General features: G+C 45.0%; 1 protein-coding gene across 2 annotated transcripts in view; it reads right to left on the bottom strand.

The window, feature by feature from the left end:
• nek7 (NIMA-related kinase 7) overlaps positions 1–18,925 on the bottom strand; it is an 82,462-nt gene that overhangs the window by 19,824 nt on the left and 43,713 nt on the right. For both annotated transcript variants that reach the window (XM_083766411.1, XM_083766412.1), the window contains 3 exons: positions 14,292–14,402; positions 8,994–9,102; positions 4,973–5,080 (listed from right to left, as the gene is read on the bottom strand). In XM_083766411.1, the coding sequence (XP_083622537.1) occupies positions 4,973–5,080; positions 8,994–9,102; positions 14,292–14,402 (328 nt within the window). The remainder of the gene's footprint in view (positions 1–4,972; positions 5,081–8,993; positions 9,103–14,291; positions 14,403–18,925) is intronic.

Genomic DNA, 18,925 nt, shown 5'->3' with positions numbered 1-18,925 from the left:
CTCTCTCATCCTGTCCCTGTGTCTCTCTCATCCTGTCCCTGTGTCTCTCACATCCTGTCCATGTGTCTCTCTCATCCTGTCCCTGTGTCTCTCTCATCCTGTCCCTGTCTCTCACATCCTGTCCATGTGTCTCACATCCTGTCCCTGTGTCTCTCTCATCCTGTCCCTGTCTCTCTCATCCTGTCCCTGTGTCTCTATCATCCTGTCCCTGTCTCTCTCATCCTGTCCCTGTGTCTCTCTCATCCTGTCCCTGTGTCTCTCTCATCCTGTCCCTGTGTCTCTCACATCCTGTCCCTGTGTCTCTCACATCCTGTCCCTGTGTCTCTCTCATCCTGTCCCTGTGTCTCTCTCATCCTGTCCCTGTGTCTCTCACATCCTGTCCATGTGTCTCTCTCATCCTGTCCCTGTGTCTCTCTCATCCTGTCCCTGTGTCTCTCTCATCCTGTCCATGTGTCTCACATCCTGTCCCTGTGTCTCTATCATCCTGTCCCTGTCTCTCTCATCCTGTCCCTGTGTCTCTATCATCCTGTCCCTGTCTCTCTCATCCTGTCCCTGTGTCTCTCTCATCCTGTCCCTGTGTCTCTCTCATCCTGTCCCTGTGTCTCTCTCATCCTGTCCCTGTGTCTCTATCATCCTGTCCCTGTCTCTCTCATCCTGTCCCTGTGTCTCTCTCATCCTGTCCCTGTGTCTCTCTCATCCTGTCCCTGTGTCTCTCTCATCCTGTCCCTGTGTCTCTCTCATCCTGTCCCTGTGTCTCTCTCATCCTGTCCCTGTGTCTCTCTCATCCTGTCCCTGTGTCTCTCTCATCCTGTCCCTGTGTCTCTCATCCTGTCCCTGTGTCTCTCATCCTGTCCCTGTGTCTCTCTCATCCTGTCCCTGTGTCTCTCTCATCCTGTCCCTGTGTCTCTCTCATCCTGTCCCTGTGTCTCTCTCATCCTGTCCCTGTGTCTCTCATCCTGTCCCTGTGTCTCTCTCATCCTGTCCCTGTGTCTCTCATCCTGTCCCTGTGTCTCTCATCCTGTCCCTGTGTCTCTCATCCTGTCCCTGTGTCTCTATCATCCTGTCCCTGTCTCTCTCATCCTGTCCCTGTGTCTCTCTCATCCTGTCCCTGTGTCTCTCTCATCCTGTCCCTGTGTCTCTCTCATCCTGTCCCTGTGTCTCTCTCATCCTGTCCCTGTGTCTCTCATCCTGTCCCTGTGTCTCTCTCATCCTGTCCCTGTGTCTCTCTCATCCTGTCCCTGTGTCTCTCTCATCCTGTCCCTGTGTCTCTCTCATCCTGTCCCTGTGTCTCTCTCATCCTGTCCCTGTGTCTCTCTCATCCTGTCCCTGTGTCTCTCTCATCCTGTCCCTGTGTCTCTCTCATCCTGTCCCTGTGTCTCTCACATCCTGTCCCTGTCTCTCTCACATCCTGTCCCTGTGTCTCTCACATCCTGTCCCTGTGTCTCTCTCATCCTGTCCCTGTGTCTCTCTCATCCTGTCCCTGTGTCTCTCTCATCCTGTCCCTGTCTCTCTCATCCTGTCCCTGTGTCTCTCTCATCCTGTCCCCGTGTCTCTCTCATCCTGTCCCTGTGTCTCTCATCCTGTCCCTGTGTCTCTCTCATCCTGTCCCTGTGTCTTTCATCCTGTCCCTGTGTCTCTCTCATCCTGTCCCTGTGTCTCTCTCATCCTGTCCCTGTGTCTCTCTCATCCTGTCCCTGTGTCTCTCATGCTGTCCCTGTGTCTCTCTCATCCTGTCCCTGTCTCTCTCATGCTGTCCCTGTGTCTCTCCATCCCTTGGTCTCCATTCCTTTTCTTGCTCTCGGTCCGGCACCTTCTTTTTCACTCCCTCGCTCCGTCCTCGTCTCATTCGCTCTCACTCCCCCCCCCCCCTCTGTTTCACTCACGTACATGCTGGCACTTATGCTCCTGCTATTTTACTCACTCTCTCTCACACACACACACACACACACACACACACACACACACACACACACACACACACACACACACACACACAGCTGAGACAGTGAGGGATGAGAAAGACAGACAGAGACAGAGAGAAATAAAGAGAGAAAGAAAGAAAGAGCTAGCTAGCCCCTCCTATGCCCAGCTTTCCGGGTTTGTGTGAACACAACATTGGCTTGTGATTGGCTGATCACCCTCACCCCATGATGATGATTTGATTGGCTGAGCAAAGTTGAAGATAAAAGTGAGGGCAGAAAATTTAAGACGGAATGATATATTATGATATATTATAAGAGCGCCCCTCAGTTCACACAGATGTGATTTTTTTTCTGTATAAGAAATGCGAATGAATTTTCGTTTTACATGTCACATTGTATCTAGTGATACTACTGTATGTGAAAAACATGTGCATTGAAGGTTTACATGACTAGCCTAAAGTTATCATAAATCACGATTTTCTAAATCTCCTCAAACACAAAGCATATTGTTCCAAAATCTTAAAGTTATTTTCTATGACATTTCTGAAAATACTTTTTTGCAGCCTAGTTGAGATTTCATCATGTCGCATTTGCATAGCCTGGTGGATCAGTCAAGGAGGCTGTGTGGGATGGGATGGACACATTGACCAATGCAGTAGGGCTGCCTATCCTTTCGTCAGCCTAAAGAGGGTGCTATGGACTCAACGTTTAATGAGCAATCACAAGGCTGTTCCACCGTGCTCTGTTTGGCAGAGCGGCCACGTGTTCCACAACAGCTTCTGTTTCACCTAATGTCATGATTCACACCTTCCTTCTACAGGCTCACCTCGTGCTCTATACAGAGCCTGTGAGCAGCACGCTGTTGGGAGTACAGACTTAATAATGGTGTGAAAGGCAACAGAGTTGGTAATGACGTGTTTGGATCTAAAAATAAAAAAGCCACACATTAGTTTGAATGAAAAGTATCATAAACTGTTGATATGAAGTAATATAACTATAAAGTTATTATTGCTGCTTTCTATATTCAAACTAATACAGTTAAAATGCATTTTACAGCAACAGGCCATAAATAGGAACTTGTATAAATAGCACTACTACATGTACACAGTACTGGGGAAGCAGCATTTAGTTTTTATGCACCACATATCTGTAAAACAGGTATGCTGACTCTCTTAAAACACAACTAAAGACCTCCGTTTACCGCTGCCATTGATTGAGAATGAGATCATATTTTCTTTTTCTCTCTCTTGAAAGTGCTGCACAGTAATTGTATCCGTTATTGCACCTCTTTTGTTTCATGCATCTTAATGTCATTGTATAATTGTGTTTCCTTTGCTTGATGTTCTGTGTAAAGCACATTGAATTGCCTTGTTGCTGAAATCTGCTATACAAAATAAAATATCCTCATCCTAATCAAATATTACGATTCTAATCAAAAAACAAGCGGGATTGTGATTGCGGTAATAAAAAAATAAAGAAATCATGCCCTGAGTGGTCTGTGATCCTCCCGTGAAATTATTGCTTATCCAAAGCTCCTAGGGTATTTTTTGCCTTGAAAAGGCTCAAGTAGTGTGCTACATGAATGGATTAATTCCTAGCGAACATGGCAGTATTAACTGCATCAGTATGTTATGTAATGAGATTCAACACTAACAGTATTAATACAAAAACAACACTAGTCTGTGGCTGAATACATTTTTGACCCAAACACTTACAAGGAGAGACATTTACGGTACAACGTAGTGATAAAGGAAGGCAAGGACAGGCCATTAACAAACTGTTAAGACCTGGGCATGTGTTTTATTAAACACCAGGCCCACTCTGAAGTGAGGAGCGCGTGCACGGTGCACGTGTGTGTGTGTTTATGTTAAACCCCAGGTTTTCTGTGAAATGAGGCAAGCGGTCGACCCAGGTGGGGGTTTAGGTCATTAACGGCTGCCACTGACAGTAAATAAATATGCTTCCCTTGAGTTTGCAGTGACACGATTCCATTCCTTTTAACGTCAGTGATCACCAAAACGTTGTTTCTATTTAAAGTCGTGTGCCTGGGTGTATATTCTTTGACATGAGTGAAGGCTTTTCTGCTTTTGCATGATTACAAGGTTCCGTAAAATGGACTTAAACTGGTTCTGTGAAAAGATAGCGTGTCCAGGATTATGGTCATTGGTAAGCTAAAACCTGATTTATGCTTCATTGCACAAAAGCATGTACAAGCTGTACGAGCTTGTAGATCAGCTAATTTCAGCACGGGCAAACCATTGCACAACTAAGTATAAATCAAGCCTAAGGTCTGAACTGGAGACCTCGACTGGAGGGGAGAAAAAAAAAGGTGTTACAAGATTTTACATCTTACATGTGTCTGCCGACACGTGCATACAAACGTCTACAGACACCCAACAATAAGTGTGGTTGGTTCCGTTGGCTGGCCAGCGGGTTTTATGGCACGGGGTCACAATCAGAGCCGTGTGTGTCGGCCGGCCCATAACGAAGGACATCATCAGTCCGCCTATACCCAGACGTCATCTGTGCCGGGGTCAAAGGCCAAGGCAACAGGAAGTGGCTAACGGGCCAATGAAAGGGCCGGGCATGGGCCCGTGGCCCTGCAGCACCACAACGTGACACATAATGAAACACATCCAGCTCTAGGAGATTACTGCATGGGGGCCTCTGTGTGTGTGTGTCTACTGCTGCACGTGTGCACCCAATATGCCCACATGGACCGTGTGCATCTCTCTCTCTCTGTGTGTGTGTGCGTGCACACGCGTACGCGTACGCGCGCACGCACGCACGCGCGCACGCACGCACGCACGCACACACGCACACACGCACACACGCACACACGCACACACGCACACACGCACACACACACGCACACACACACACACACACACACACACACACACACACACACACACACACACACACACACACACACACACACACACACACACACACACACACACACACACACACACACACACACACACACACACACACACACACACACACACACACACACACACACACACGTCTAGACTGCTGTGATTTACCTAGTGAGTGAGCTGCGGTGGTTTTGGAGCTGAAGAATCGTCCCAATCCCAAATCTCCCAGTTTCACCACACCCGTGGCCGTGATGAACACATTGGCTGGCTTGATATCTGGAGAGGAGAGGAGAGGAGAGGAGAGGACTAAGTGCTTACAAACTTTGTGGAATCAAATCCGATTAATGTTAAATTGCCTCTCCAGCAGTATGTGTTAAGTATGTGTTAATGTAAACGTTAATGCCTGTATGTATGTATGTATGTATGTATGTATTTGGTTAAAATGGGTAGGGTTTAAAAAAAAAGGCAAGAGCTTGCTCTGGTGCACTGGCCTAAAAGTGGGTCCTTAAAAACTGCTAAAACTTCTGAAATGTATGTAGGTATGTATGTATGTATGTGTGTATGTATTTAAAAGGGGGGCTTTTTTGTAAAAAGCCCAGCCCACAATACCTCCATATATTTAAAAATAATTCAAAGATAGGGTTACCAGTGAAGGGCAAACTGCCTATTTCACTGGGGACTATGCATGTATGTATGTATGTACACACACACACACACACACACACACACAAACACACACACACACACAGTATATTGCAACAAAAAACATGAGCTCTCGGTCAGTGTGTCAATCAATGTCTCCACCCCCCTGCTGCTTGGATCAAACTAATCATCATAGGGCACATTCTGTGTTAAATGTCTCTTCATGTTTCTTGTTTCAAATGTGCAATTCGTTAATCAATAATCAATTATGTATTAGCCAAGCTAGGATCATCTGGTGCTTGCGGATGTTTGTTTCCATCTTTATATGTCCAAAGATGACAATGGCAGACAAAACTGCTCCGGTTCAGCTCTCCTGTGTGCACTTGGCCACGGTAACATGTCAGCTGACTTGAATGGTTGGTGGATGACCTAATGTTAGACCACTTAAGCTGTTGTTGATCCCTCTCTTCCTCATGTAACATTTCAGACATGACCTCAGTGTACAGATTTAGATGTATTTCATTAACTTTCCTTCTTTTCTTTTGCCCAGGGAGGATGTACGATCCTCATTTCTGTCACGTTCTGTTTAAACTAAAGTCATGTTAATGTGACCTGCAACAGCCATTGAAATTTACTGCTCCCGTATAATAACAAGTGGCTTTTTGAATACACAGTAAAGTCCTCCGTGTTAATGTATCCATTTGTAACTCTAAGACTCAGTGTACTGCGTAGGCAGCCTCTGCTAAGTGCTCATTAAAGTCCCCCAAAGCTCAGGGTTCATTAGCGTCTGAGCACCCATACTCAGCGACTGATCCAAACTTATCACAGTATTTTCCAACAATCTCACCCCAGCTAGATCATTGCCGAAAATCAAACATAACGCTGCCATCTGGTAAACACACACACGAGTACCCACCAGCACAAAACAGAGACCAGGGCGAACGTAAACCACAGAACATTAATCAAAGCGTCGGTCCGGCCAAGCTCACAGCCACCTGAACAGTCAAATCCTGAGTGTTAATTTCATTCTGAGAACGGATGATGGGTCCACTTGGTTACACTCTCAGAGTAATGAATGGATGAATTGACACAGAGGATTTGGCGGTGTGCAGGTATGCGAGGGTTCAGCAGCAGGTTTGATAAGACCGGGTCCTTATTGGAAGCATGTGAGCCCATAAACACTGTGCTCTCTGTTCTATGTTGCCGCTCAACACCCGCCTGTCAGGCCATCCAATGAAACATAGAGGTTCACACTACAATGTCAGGCACAAACCTTGTCTCTCCAAATTTCTACTTTTTATGATCCCCCCCCCCCCTCCATTTAATGCCCTACTTCGTCATACAATATTCACTATTTGTGACACACATGATCGTTTCTTTTACTGAAAAGTAAGGGTTTTGGACATAGGAGGTTGTTCATATACAGTAGAGTGCATCTGAAGCCAGAGTTCTATTTCAAGCACTCATTTCAGTGTACCTCACTCACATTATCAGAGAACCGGGGTTATCGAATGGTAACCTAGATTAAACCCTATACTTAGTTAACCGGGATCATACTATGCCCCACCCCCTGTCTGTCTGTCTACAAAAATAACGCATTAAAATCAGGAAAGCATCTGCATCATTTCGGATCTTTGCTTTGGTTATTCAAAAATAGCAGATATACAAGCTGACGGCCCTGCAAGCTTGTACAGCTGCTATTTCTTTTTAATGTTCTTGAGGTCTAGGTCATGGTCCAGGTCAAAGTCAAAATGGGATTTTCATGGAATTTGTAGGCTGCCCCGACAGGAACCAATGACCTTTGGGTCAAAACGGTCAAAAGTAGTAGTCACAATCAAAATGACCATATCTTGTGTATTTATTGTTTAATTTGATCCCCATTAGCTACTACCTTAGTAGCAGCTACCCTTCTTGGGGTCCACACATAAAACACATCTCAGGATGGAGAGATGCAGAACAAGTCAGTGTTACCTGGTGACAGACGATGTTGCAGACAGAATTTGCACCTCTGGGTGCATTTGTTTAATTTGAATTGCATTAGTATTGTAATTTATAATAACACATAAATTATATGTGAATGTTATTTACATATGTGATAAAGAGCGTAGACAGTGTGTGTGTGTGTGTGTGTGTGTGTGTGTGTGTGTGTTGTAGCTTTCTTGTATAGCTGAACCTGTCATTCATTTTCCAAATGATTCCTCTCAGGATTACAGAAACAGCACGCAGAAAGCATGTAAAGAGTAAAACGCCCATGCTGGCAATATGTACTAATGTAAAACATGACCGGATTTAAGAGATATTAGAGGCAAGCATAATTATAGCATCTTGTCTCTGTCGGGTGGAAACCTCATTTGTGCAAAACTGTTACTTTTCAGCATTCCAAAACGGCAAAAGTATCAAATCTACAAGCTGAAAATGAGACACACACGGTTTCGAGCGTGTGGATCTGCAAATTTTGATGCTTTTGTGTGATATTTAGGGAGTTAATTTACAAAAAAATGTTTAGCGATGCCACCGATTAATCGATTTTCCGATTAATCGTCTGAGTCTCCGAAAGAGTGGAGAATATAAGTATAAATCAAGTTGAGCAATTTATCGATTATTACAATTTACAATTTACAATTTAGGCATTTAGCAGACGCTCTTAATCCAGAGCGACTTACATTTAGGCAAGAACAAAAGCATGGGAATACATCACATAAAAGCATTTATCATGAAACATGCGTAAGCTAAGAAGGTAACAGTGGAATATCTATATGATGAAACTATACATACACTATACATAATAAACTATACATATTCACTACTATGCTATACATATGTACTATGGCGTGCTATGACTATATACAATACAATTATAGTGCTGTCTACATAACATGCTATAAGTCTAAGTCAAATGCTATCTAAGCCAACAGAAATTCTATCTAAGGGGTTAGGGTAAGTGCTATGGGCCATGATGGAGTCTGAAAAGGTGGGTTTTCAGGCTACGGCGGAAGATTGGGAGTGATGCTGCAGTTCTGACTGCAATGGGAAGTGCATTCCACAGTTTTGGAGCCAGAAGGGAGAAGAGTTTGGGACGTGTGGAGCGTTGTCCCGGCGTTTTTAGTGAGGGTACTTCCAGTTTCCCTGCGTTGGCTGATCTGAGTGCGCGGGAGGGTTTGTAGGGTTCAATCATACTTGTAAGATATGGGGGAGCCATACCTTTGGTTGCTTTGAATGCCAGCATCAGAGTTTTGTATTCTGTGCGGGCAGCGACCGGGAGCCAGTGGAGGGAGCGGAGCAGGGGGGAGACATGTGAGAATTTTGGCTGGTTGAAGACCAAGCGAGCTGCTGCATTTTGGATCAGCTGGATTATTAATCGGCAGAGCTGTCAAATATTCGATTTGGCTGATGGTCACTTTCTGGCATCCCTAATATATATGGCCCATGACGATATGTTGCAAGTACTTGCATGTGTGTGTGTGTGTGTGTGTGTGTGTGTGTGTGTGTGTGTGTGTGTGTGTGTGTGTGTGTGTGTGTGTGTGTGTGTGTGCGCGCGCGCGCATACCTCTATGCATGACTCTCCGGGAGTGCATGTGTTCCAGAGCACTGCAGAGCTGGACAAAGTACTTCCACACTGTTCTCTCTGGGATCAGCCTCCTCTGCTTCTTAAAGTGCTACATTAAACACACATACACACAGACAGGTTTGTATTAGATTTTATGAATATCATTTTTTTTTCATGTTTTGCAATTTTTAACCGTAAGCCTAAAGACGAGAAATAGCAGCTCTACAAGCTGACAATGTATCCCGATGTCGGTGCACGACACTGGTAGCCTTGTGTAGCCAGCCTAAATATGTCTTTGCAATGCAAATTAGTATGGCTACGCAAGGCTACGACTACGTATGAACAGATTTTGACCCAGGGACCACCATCCTGACTAAGAACAACCTATGGACCACCACCATTGTGTCGGGTGGGTCCATCATACACCCACCTAACAGTGACATAGTGATGGGGCAAGGCTCATGCACCATTCCTGGGTTCAGACAATCCATGCTAGCCCTCTAGGGGGAAATGTGGCACCAGTGCCAGAAGAATGCGTGAAAATCGGAAGAAGAAGGGCTCCCTGACTAACCACATGGTGTAGCCCCCGCATGATTCTATTCTACGTCCGAGCATAGACATGGTAAAGCCCCGCCTGCCTCTGATTGGCTTACCGACTTACCAGACTTTCCTCCGAGGTGGATAGCTATATGCTGGATAGTCTGCCACGAGGTTACTCTGTGTTGGTACATAATACAAGAGAATGACAGCTTGGAACGGGCGACAATCAACACAAACACTTTATTTAGAACACACCCAAATCAAATCATAGTGCAACATACGTGTTCAATCAATAATTCAATCAAAGCAAACAGCATGAACAATATTAGTTTACCCGAAACATACATTTTGTAACAGCTATCATTAGTTATAGGCTTTAGTTATGGGCTGTGAATAATGCTTGTTTTGGGAAAAATATAATTATTTAATGATCTTATCAAGATTGCTTAGTCTAAAACATATATACATTTCATCCAAGTTCAAACGTATGTTTTCTAGCATTGGACCAACACGATTTGTGGACTGCGTTCTCTCTCATCTCAGTAAGAATGCTCTCAACCACTTTTAAAATGTGTTCTTACATAGAGAAAAGCAAAAATAAGAAGAAAAAAAGAACAACCTAAGCAAGTAAGCATGAATGGAAAGATTTATACTTGGACATACAACAGTATGCCGTGCGTGCCACAGATCCACAAGCCCACTGCTTGAACTTGTAGATTGTCCATTTCCGGCACGGGGCACACTTGTACAACAGAATATAAATTTGGTACAAGCCAGTTACCGTGGGGGCCAGGGTACAAGGATTTCAAGGAGGCAGTAACAATAGTCTCCTGGTGTGTGTGTGTGTGTGTGTGTGTGTGTGTGTGCATGATGTTTTCACCATCCCCAGCCCCCCTCCGCAGCACTATGACTCCACTGGTAATGGAAGCCAGACCCTCTGTGCTCTCACTCTCTTCATAGACTAACTAACCCCCCCATCCTCATCTCATTTTCACTGTGCCCTGCAATGGAAAGCACATGCACGCATCCTCGGGAGCTGGGTAGAGAAGAAATGTGTGGTTCCTTCCAAAACCCTCTCATCTGGCATACAGCTCTTTTGTTAGGTGAAGCTTTTCAGTGGCACCACAGCCCCAGTCATCATTTTTTGGGAGCGGGAGGGCAGGATGGAGTTGGGTTCCCCCGGAGCATGGGGACTGTGGTCACTCTCCGGAGCATGGGGACTGTGGTCACTCTCCGGAGCATGGGGACTGTGGTCACTCTCCAAGAGGCCCCAGCGATGACAGGGCATGTAGGCTACTTGTAGCTATTGACGATGGACCAATGACAACATTAGGATGTTGATGAAATGCGGCCTCATCCCTGTGCACCGAAAAGTACGGAACACAAAACGTAGGCGTTACCACAAGGTGATATCAGTGGCTTCGTATAGTCAAAGTGACTGAGAGTGTACAGTATACATCACCCTATATTGGTCCATTTGTGTGGATTTGAGTGTGTACTAGGGTCCAGTTTGCTTGTTATGTGGTCCTTCCTGTCCTATTTAGTGTGGTTGCAAAAGGCAACACACTCTAGGACTATCTTTATTTCTCTGTTTCACATTCAAGAATTATTTTGTCTGAGACCGTAAGGGCTATAGTTACAAAACTTGGCGGGAGGTTCATCATAATTACAAAAATCAATTAACATATAACTAGAATTTCGCCGCCGTGACGTGACATTGTAATTGGCTAGCAAAATACGTGGGAGGGGCCTATATTAGCGATTGAGGCAACCACACTTTGCAATTTTCCAGAATTGCATCTTACATTTAGTTCTACCTTACTCTATTATTTTTACCTGCTTGTGGAGCAAGCTGATCTATATTCGTATTAATTAATTATTCAAATATCACCCTCCCGGCTTCAATCCGCCTAAAACGGGCCTGGATTCCAACCCCTATACTCTGCAGTAGTGGACAGGTACTTTACTTTGCTCTATTCTTATCTGACATCCTTATATTCTCTCTTCTAAAAGTTAGTGTGCTTAAGCATTTTAGTTAAAACTAGATTAAAAACATTAACATTAAAATGTCTATATTGTGATTGTACTCATTGAGTGTCTCAGTGTCTCCCCGTCTCACCACGCTTCAATAAACAGAAAATACATTTTCAGGTGGGTTGCCAATATTAGGAAGAAAAGAAAAGCTGGAAGTGGGTGATAATGTATGTATTTAATCTGACAGTGAATGACAAAATATCACTAATACACCCTTTTATTTCAAAACTTGCAAACATAGTTCTACAAGCTAACAGCATGTCACCGGGTGTGCGATGCATTAAGAATTAATATAAATGTAATCATAATGTCACTCATATCCTACTGAGAAGATAGCCAGTTGGTAACAGTACATGGTACATCGAGTTGTACTAAGTTGACCACTCCATAACTCTGGGTCTTGAATCTCAGAAGGAGAGAGATGCGTTGTAAGAGAAATACAGAAAGAGAGATAGAAGTGCTGGAGAGAGTGAAAGTAAAAAAGACTGAGAGAGCAGAGAGAGGGACCTTGGCCCACATCCAAACAAAGCATCAGTGAGGAGCTATTCTTCCCCTTGCCCTCCCATTTCCATATCAGAGGACCGTTTGATGTCAATGGGGAGGGCATAGACACCCACCAGCAGCAGAAACCTCTCCTCCTTGCCTTTAACAGCAAACACTGCACATGCAATATTCTGCATGCAAATCAACCATTTGATTTGAATTCTGACATGGTCAGAGAGAGAGAGAGAGAGAGAGAGAGAGAGAGAGAGAGAGAGAGAGAGAGAGAGAGAGAGAGAGAGAGAGAGAGAGAGAGAGAATAAGAAATAGAGAAACACAGACACAGTGGAGGATGGTGAAATCAAAAAGAATAAGAAATGCTAAAACTCATGTATTGGGTGGTGTTCGGGTTTACATACTGTATGGCTCACTATGTGAGAGAGTTTACATCACAATGCGGCCCTGGAAGGGCTGCATTGTGATGCGTACATACAGTACCTACAGAGTGCGACTGCTTAATTAGAAAAATATCATTTAGAACTGTACGCTGTACAGGAGACGAACAGCGCAGAGAGGCAGCGGCGTGCAGCCACTGTGGTGTGCGTGCACGCGGGCGGACGGGCAAGAGCTTGTGTGTTGTCAACAGCTATAAGGAGCTGACACAGTCTGAACATTCCCAGCATCCTCTTGCTGGCGCGGCTACATAACAGTGACGCGCTGTGGTTCGTTATCATGCCTCTTAAGCTTGCCATGTTGTATCTCGGTGAAAGTGCATGTGTGATTGTGTTTGTCCATGTTTGTGTGCATGCAAGTCACAAGTGTGTGTGTGTGTGTGTGTGTGTGTGTGTGTGTGTGTGTGTGTGTGTGTGTGAGAGAGAGAAAGCGAGAGAGAGAGCACACGCGCATTCTGCGCAAAGCCTGCCACTTTGAATCTGTGGTACCACTAATCCTCGCCTCTCCTAATTTGCAATGTTGTTGAAGTGCGCGGACGTCGAGCTGCCGAAGATGACTGTGAACGGCTTGTCGAGCAATGCTGATACAACGCAACACCATTATATATGCATGAGAGATACCAGGCTTTTTACATGCACGCCACTAATTTGCTATACTGGCAGCCAGTGAATAGCCGGGAGGGGGGAGGGGAGGGGTGGTGGTGCTGGTCTAACTTACAGAAATGCACAGAGGCAGAAGTGTAGCAAGACGAGGTAGTAGGGGATGTTGATGGAGAGGAAATCGTTACCACTTTATAACAACCATGTGTCCACTTCTTCAGTTTCAAACTCAGTGACAGCATCCTTACAAGCGGAATGCTCCCTTGAAACAAAGCGTTCAGACTTGGTCGACCACGGGAAACAGCAAGGCTCAGCGAGTTGAGGAGTCTTTTGCAATGCAACCTGCTGCATCAAAACTCCTGCATCACTTTAGTTTCAACCTTGGAGCAGATGACTGTACAAATGGAGGGTTCTCGTCATTATTTCTTATGTAGGTACAGTAGGTAGGTAGGTACTTTATTTATCCCAGAGGGGAAATGAAGATGTTTCAGCAGTTCTCATAGAGACGTTAAAACATGTTTAATCTAATCTAAATTTACAATAGGCATTTAAGCATGGTCAACCTCAACGACAAAAGCTATACAAAAGCTATACGGAGATCCTTCAGCAGTCAGATGCCTTATTACAACATACTATCCTACCTGAGAACATGCACACTGCTGAGGTGTTGTGGGGCGGGTAGATGCCTATAGCCTGGACATCTATTCTAGACAGTCATGGTTAGCTGACCTGGCATGCCAGCTATTTTTTAACTGTGTTTTGTGATCTCTCTGTCTCTCACATAAATAAATACAATAAAAAAAAAACAGTGACTGAAAGTGTAGAGCATCACCTTCAGGATAGCAAAACTGTCTCATCAGTTATTGGTCAAGCGTTGTATCACACACCAAATATAGTAGTAATTTGTAGTAGTAATTTGACAGTGCTTGTAATCTACAAGCACTGTCTCTCTGCAACATGTTGCGAGCCTATAGATCTATGTTTGGTGCGTGACACCCAAGTACAACCGAGTATAACTTGGTTTGGCTGATGTGTCAAGTCACATAGTTCTGTAGTTTGGCTGTTCTGTGAGCCTGTTGTACCGTGGTGGGTGTCATTGGTTTCAACTTGTCACCAGTTCTTCCAGCAGGTAATTTGGGTGTGTGTGGGACTGTGTGCAGGAGGGGCCGCTGTGTAAAGGCAAGTGTCTTACCTTGATCATACGTGAGAGGTCCCCGGCATCAGCTAGCTCCAGTACTATGTTGAGCTCATTCTCCTCAATAAAAGATGCATGGTACTTTATCACATTGGGGTGGTTCAGTTGCTGTTGAGAGGTGGTGGGAAAAGGAGCGATAGACGGAGACAGACAGAGAAGGGGAGAGATAGAGAGGAAAGGTGTCAGTGACTGTTTAAATATTGAGAAAGATCCCATACACACACACTAACATCTGGAGTGTTAGTTTAACCCAGAGTGATTTTCTTTTAACCGTTACGGGTCAAAATGAACCCTCCAGAATTTACGGTGAGGGTCAACAATGCCACAGCTAGAAGACATTATGAACACTCAAAGAAGCTAGAGAGGCTGTATAGGACATCTTGATATAATACTACGGTCTTGATACTATAATGTACTGCTGTGTGTGTGCGTGCACGTGTGCATGCGTGTGTGTGTGTGTGTAATGGCACCCCAGAGACGTAGCCTGGGTTTGGCATTTAGATGGCCACATTTAATTCAGTGGTGGAAATAGCATAAGCCTATGTCACATCAGTGTGCTTTGGAACAAACCCATGTACGTCCCTTGGGATTCTCTTCAAAACGTTCAGCAAGTGAAGGTTAACGAAAAGTATTATTAAAATAGTTAAATGTTAACAATCCTCATCATTTGACCAGAATCCCGTCCTGTCCTTTAAGGTTAAATCGCTTTGTGCACCGGTCCAATGTTTACTTGCGTGGCATCGCATCTGCTTATTCACACAAAGCTTCACTGTGACATTCTCCAAACAATGACAACTTCTGCACAGGGCCATTAAAGCACCTCATACCAGAACCTATCCTATTCTGGCAGCCCTGAGTGTATGTCACGGACTTAGTTGTTAGAAGGCACCAGCCGACATTTTACACTGATTTATTTTCACCGGCTATGCCAATTAAAACAAAACACAACCCAACAAAGCAAAGTAGCCACATCCATGTTTGATAGTAAAAGCGAGGCCCCTAATGAGACGGTTTTGTCCACGACTGTGACAAAGCCAGGCGACATGTCACAACAGCCTCTCCGTCTGTGATGACAACAGCCCATGTCTGACACATGAGCACATGTACAAACACACACACACACACACACACACACACACACACACATCTGACAGGCTGACACGGCTGGCAGGAGGAAAAACAAGCGTCCCGGGCTCATCTCTGGGTGAGATTTCTTCCTGTTGGTTGGTCAATAAGGCAGGAACCGCATTCCATGAAGTAAACAAAAAGCCTCAATCCATCTGGAGCAGGAGGACGAGGTGTGTGTGTGGGGGGGGGGGGGGGGGGGGGTTACAAGGAAACAAACATAGTGACACAGTGACACAGACATGGAAAGAAGTGAGGGGAAAAGGGGGGGGGGGAGACGTGACGGAGATGCGGAGGATGACAGCAGATTGAAAAAAAGATAGAAAAAGGCAAGAGAGAGAGACGGGGGGGAAGAGAGCTGGAGCGAGAACGGAAGAAAGATACCAGCAAAGGATAGAGATGGAGATGTGTGGCATGGCGTGGAGTGGGGTGGGGTCATTATGCGAACAGACGTACGTGTGTGTGTGTGTGTGTGTGTTGGGGCGGGCATGCAGTGCGACACGCCTCCTCCTCATTCTCTGCTATGATTAAAGAAATGTTCATGCTCTGGATGATGCAGAGGAGAGGAGTGTGTAGTATAGAGTGCGCTACACTACTCTCCACTCCTTCTGTATACACCCCTCCCTCTCTCCCCCCCCCATGCCAGATGTATTTTTGGCTCGGGGTGGCAGTTCTGTGTGGCATCGCACGAGGGAGCAGAGCCAGAATGACAAGTCTCTCCCACCCCACCTCTTTTTCTCCCCCTTTTTTCCAGCACTGGAACCCTGCAGGCCCGCAATCCAGGAGGAAGTATGGGTGACATTCACACGCAAGATGTTTCACGCAAATGATGGCTGCAGAATGGCAGCAGCATGTCCGATCATGTGTCATAGACCATTTCATTACTGCCTTCATTCATGCACAGGATTACTTCCAACCTGTTCACTGTACATTATACGCAATATATAGACACACCGGTGTGAGGTGAATAAGCTGTTTTTGGTCATAAAAGTAAAAGTAAATTATGTAAAGTTAAATCTAAAAATCACAGTTTTGGTTGTATTTCGTTGAATGAATAGAGCGTCGCAGTCACGCCCCCTTTCAGAATGATGAGTGGCCCAGGAAATACTTCTCCATAAATTTTCCCCATAGGCTTTTCAAAAAGTATTTATTTAAAGACGTTTACACCGTGGACAAAGTATTTATTTAAAGACGTTTACACCGCGGACAAACTATTTATTTAAAGACGTTTACACCGGACAAACTATTTATTTAAAGACGTTTAAACCGCGAACAAAACCAACTCGGCTCGTGACAAATCATGACAATAAACACAATGTTTTGGGCCGATCAAATAATTAGAAAGAAGAAGAAAAAGGCAGGGTGCAACAGTAAGAAGAAAAACAAAAAGTTTTGCACTCTCACACTTTTTTTCCTTCTAATTATTTGATCTGCCCCGCGTTGTAATAAATACTTTTTGAAAAGCCTATGGGGAAAATGAATGGGGAATCATTTCCTGGGCCACTCGTCGTTCTGAAAGGGGGCGGAACTGTGATCCAAACGGGTATGTCAAAGTGAAGAATCAATTGTGGACATCCAAATTCAGACACACAGCTGAGGTCCCATCGCAAAAGTTGTAAATCTAAGTATAACCACAGCTACAATCTCATAGCATTTACAGCATATGTTAATATACGCATATATTACATCATATTTTACAGGATAAAGCCCTGCAGCTATCATGACTACACCCTCCGCGTGCCTCAGTCCTATAGTAGTTATCGTCACTAATGCCCAGCCTCATTCAGGCTTTTTCCAGCATGGAGAATTTCGAGGTGGCAGCATAACATTTTGTGCTGCATCGACAAAACTCTGTCCATGTCAGCTTGCAAAAAGTGCAGGACGGAACGAGGAGATGGTGTCATTATGGCTCCGCTGCCAAGTCCTTCAGGAGTGCGTTAAAAATAGATTAACTATAAAGTAGATATTTAAGTTTCATGGGTGATTTTAAGATCATTACTATGTAAAAAGGAGTAGTTAAGCCTGAAAAGGTGGGTTTTCAAGTCAAGCAGTTTATTGTTGGCCAGCAATGTTCGGATTTCGCCAATCAGGATGGAATATGATAAATCTGACGGCTCCGACTTGATCACATGACTATAGAGATAATGTGTACCGATTTGTGTGATATTTGGACACAATCTCTAGGAGTAATATCCCAAACTTTGTTTTACATAAATCAGCCTCCTGGTGGGCTATAACAGTCTGCTCTGTTTCAGGACCATCAAACAAATGGTGCCGGAGATTAGCTGGTCACAGATGGACACACAGATGGACAGGGGGGGGGGGGGATAAAACTGGTCTCCATCACGCCGTCGGCCTGGCGGAGACAACAAGGCAGCTTTATTTTGTAAAATTAAAACAAAGTGGTGCCAAATGAATGCATGATACATACACGGATTCACGATTAAAGTACAGCCTCATTTTGTCAAGGAAGTGAGTGTGTGTGTGTCCACGCCATGCCAGTCCAGTTAAATGAGGTTGGGTTGTACCAGTTCTCTATCACTGTCAGAAAACCACCGGTGTAATCTAATCTCAAGCAGAGCCCGGGTGCGCACTCACACATCATTTAAACAGTGGAATCATTAGCTTCCAGAGTACAAGGCTGGGCTGATAGCGATCACAAACAGAGGGGATGAACAGTTGAACAGTTAAGAGGATTTCCAAAAATGTTGCATGTTTCAGATTAGCACAGAATAGTCTATTTCTGTGCCAACATTTCTCAGGGTGGATTCACACGAAAAGGGATGGAATGGAAGAAATGGGCTACTTCAGCTAAGAAATCATTATGCCAGAACAGCAGAGCACAGACGAATGGGCAGACTGAGTCTGAGACGTACTGTAGACAGACAGACAAATAAACAAATAGGCAGACTGTTGAAGGGCTGTGGCTGTGTGTGTGTGTGTGTGTGTGTGTGTGTGTGTGTGTGTGTGTGTGTGTGTGTGTGTGTGTGTGTGTGTGTGTGTGTGTGTGTGTGTGCGTGCGTGCGTATATGTGTCATGCCAGTCGGGCCATGCCAGCGTGCCTCTCATTATTCTGATTTGGCTGTGTCTCCTGTTGGCCTGTCTAGCAGGGGGATGAGGCAGAGGGACTGTCTCTTTCACACTCAGCCCTTTGTTTTTTAAGGCTGGCCGAGGCGGGGCGGGACCGCCGAATAACGACCAACATTTCGCTAGCATTCAGCCAGAAGACATTTCTTAAAAGACAAAAAGGGAGGCACAAAATGCTCTGGGGGAGACCGGGTGAGAGAGAGAGAGACAGAGAGAGTACGCCGATGGAATGACATGGCAACAGGGGGAGATACAAACAGGCAGAGGAGGGAGCAGTAGGAATGAGAAACACAGAAAAGTGAAAGGTGGTATGAGGGAAGAGTCTGTGGGAGTGAGGGAGTGTGCAACAGAAAGCCATATACAAAAACCCCATATACCTCATTCACCGGGGTCTCCTAGGGTTCGGTGCTCGGCACTCG

The sequence above is a fragment of the Protomyctophum parallelum genome (assembly GCF_964188405.1).
Source record: "Protomyctophum parallelum genome assembly, chromosome: 6".
NCBI lineage: Eukaryota > Metazoa > Chordata > Actinopteri > Myctophiformes > Myctophidae > Protomyctophum > Protomyctophum parallelum.
Note: the sequence above shows the minus strand (reverse complement) of the source record. Positions and strands in the feature narration are given on the sequence as shown.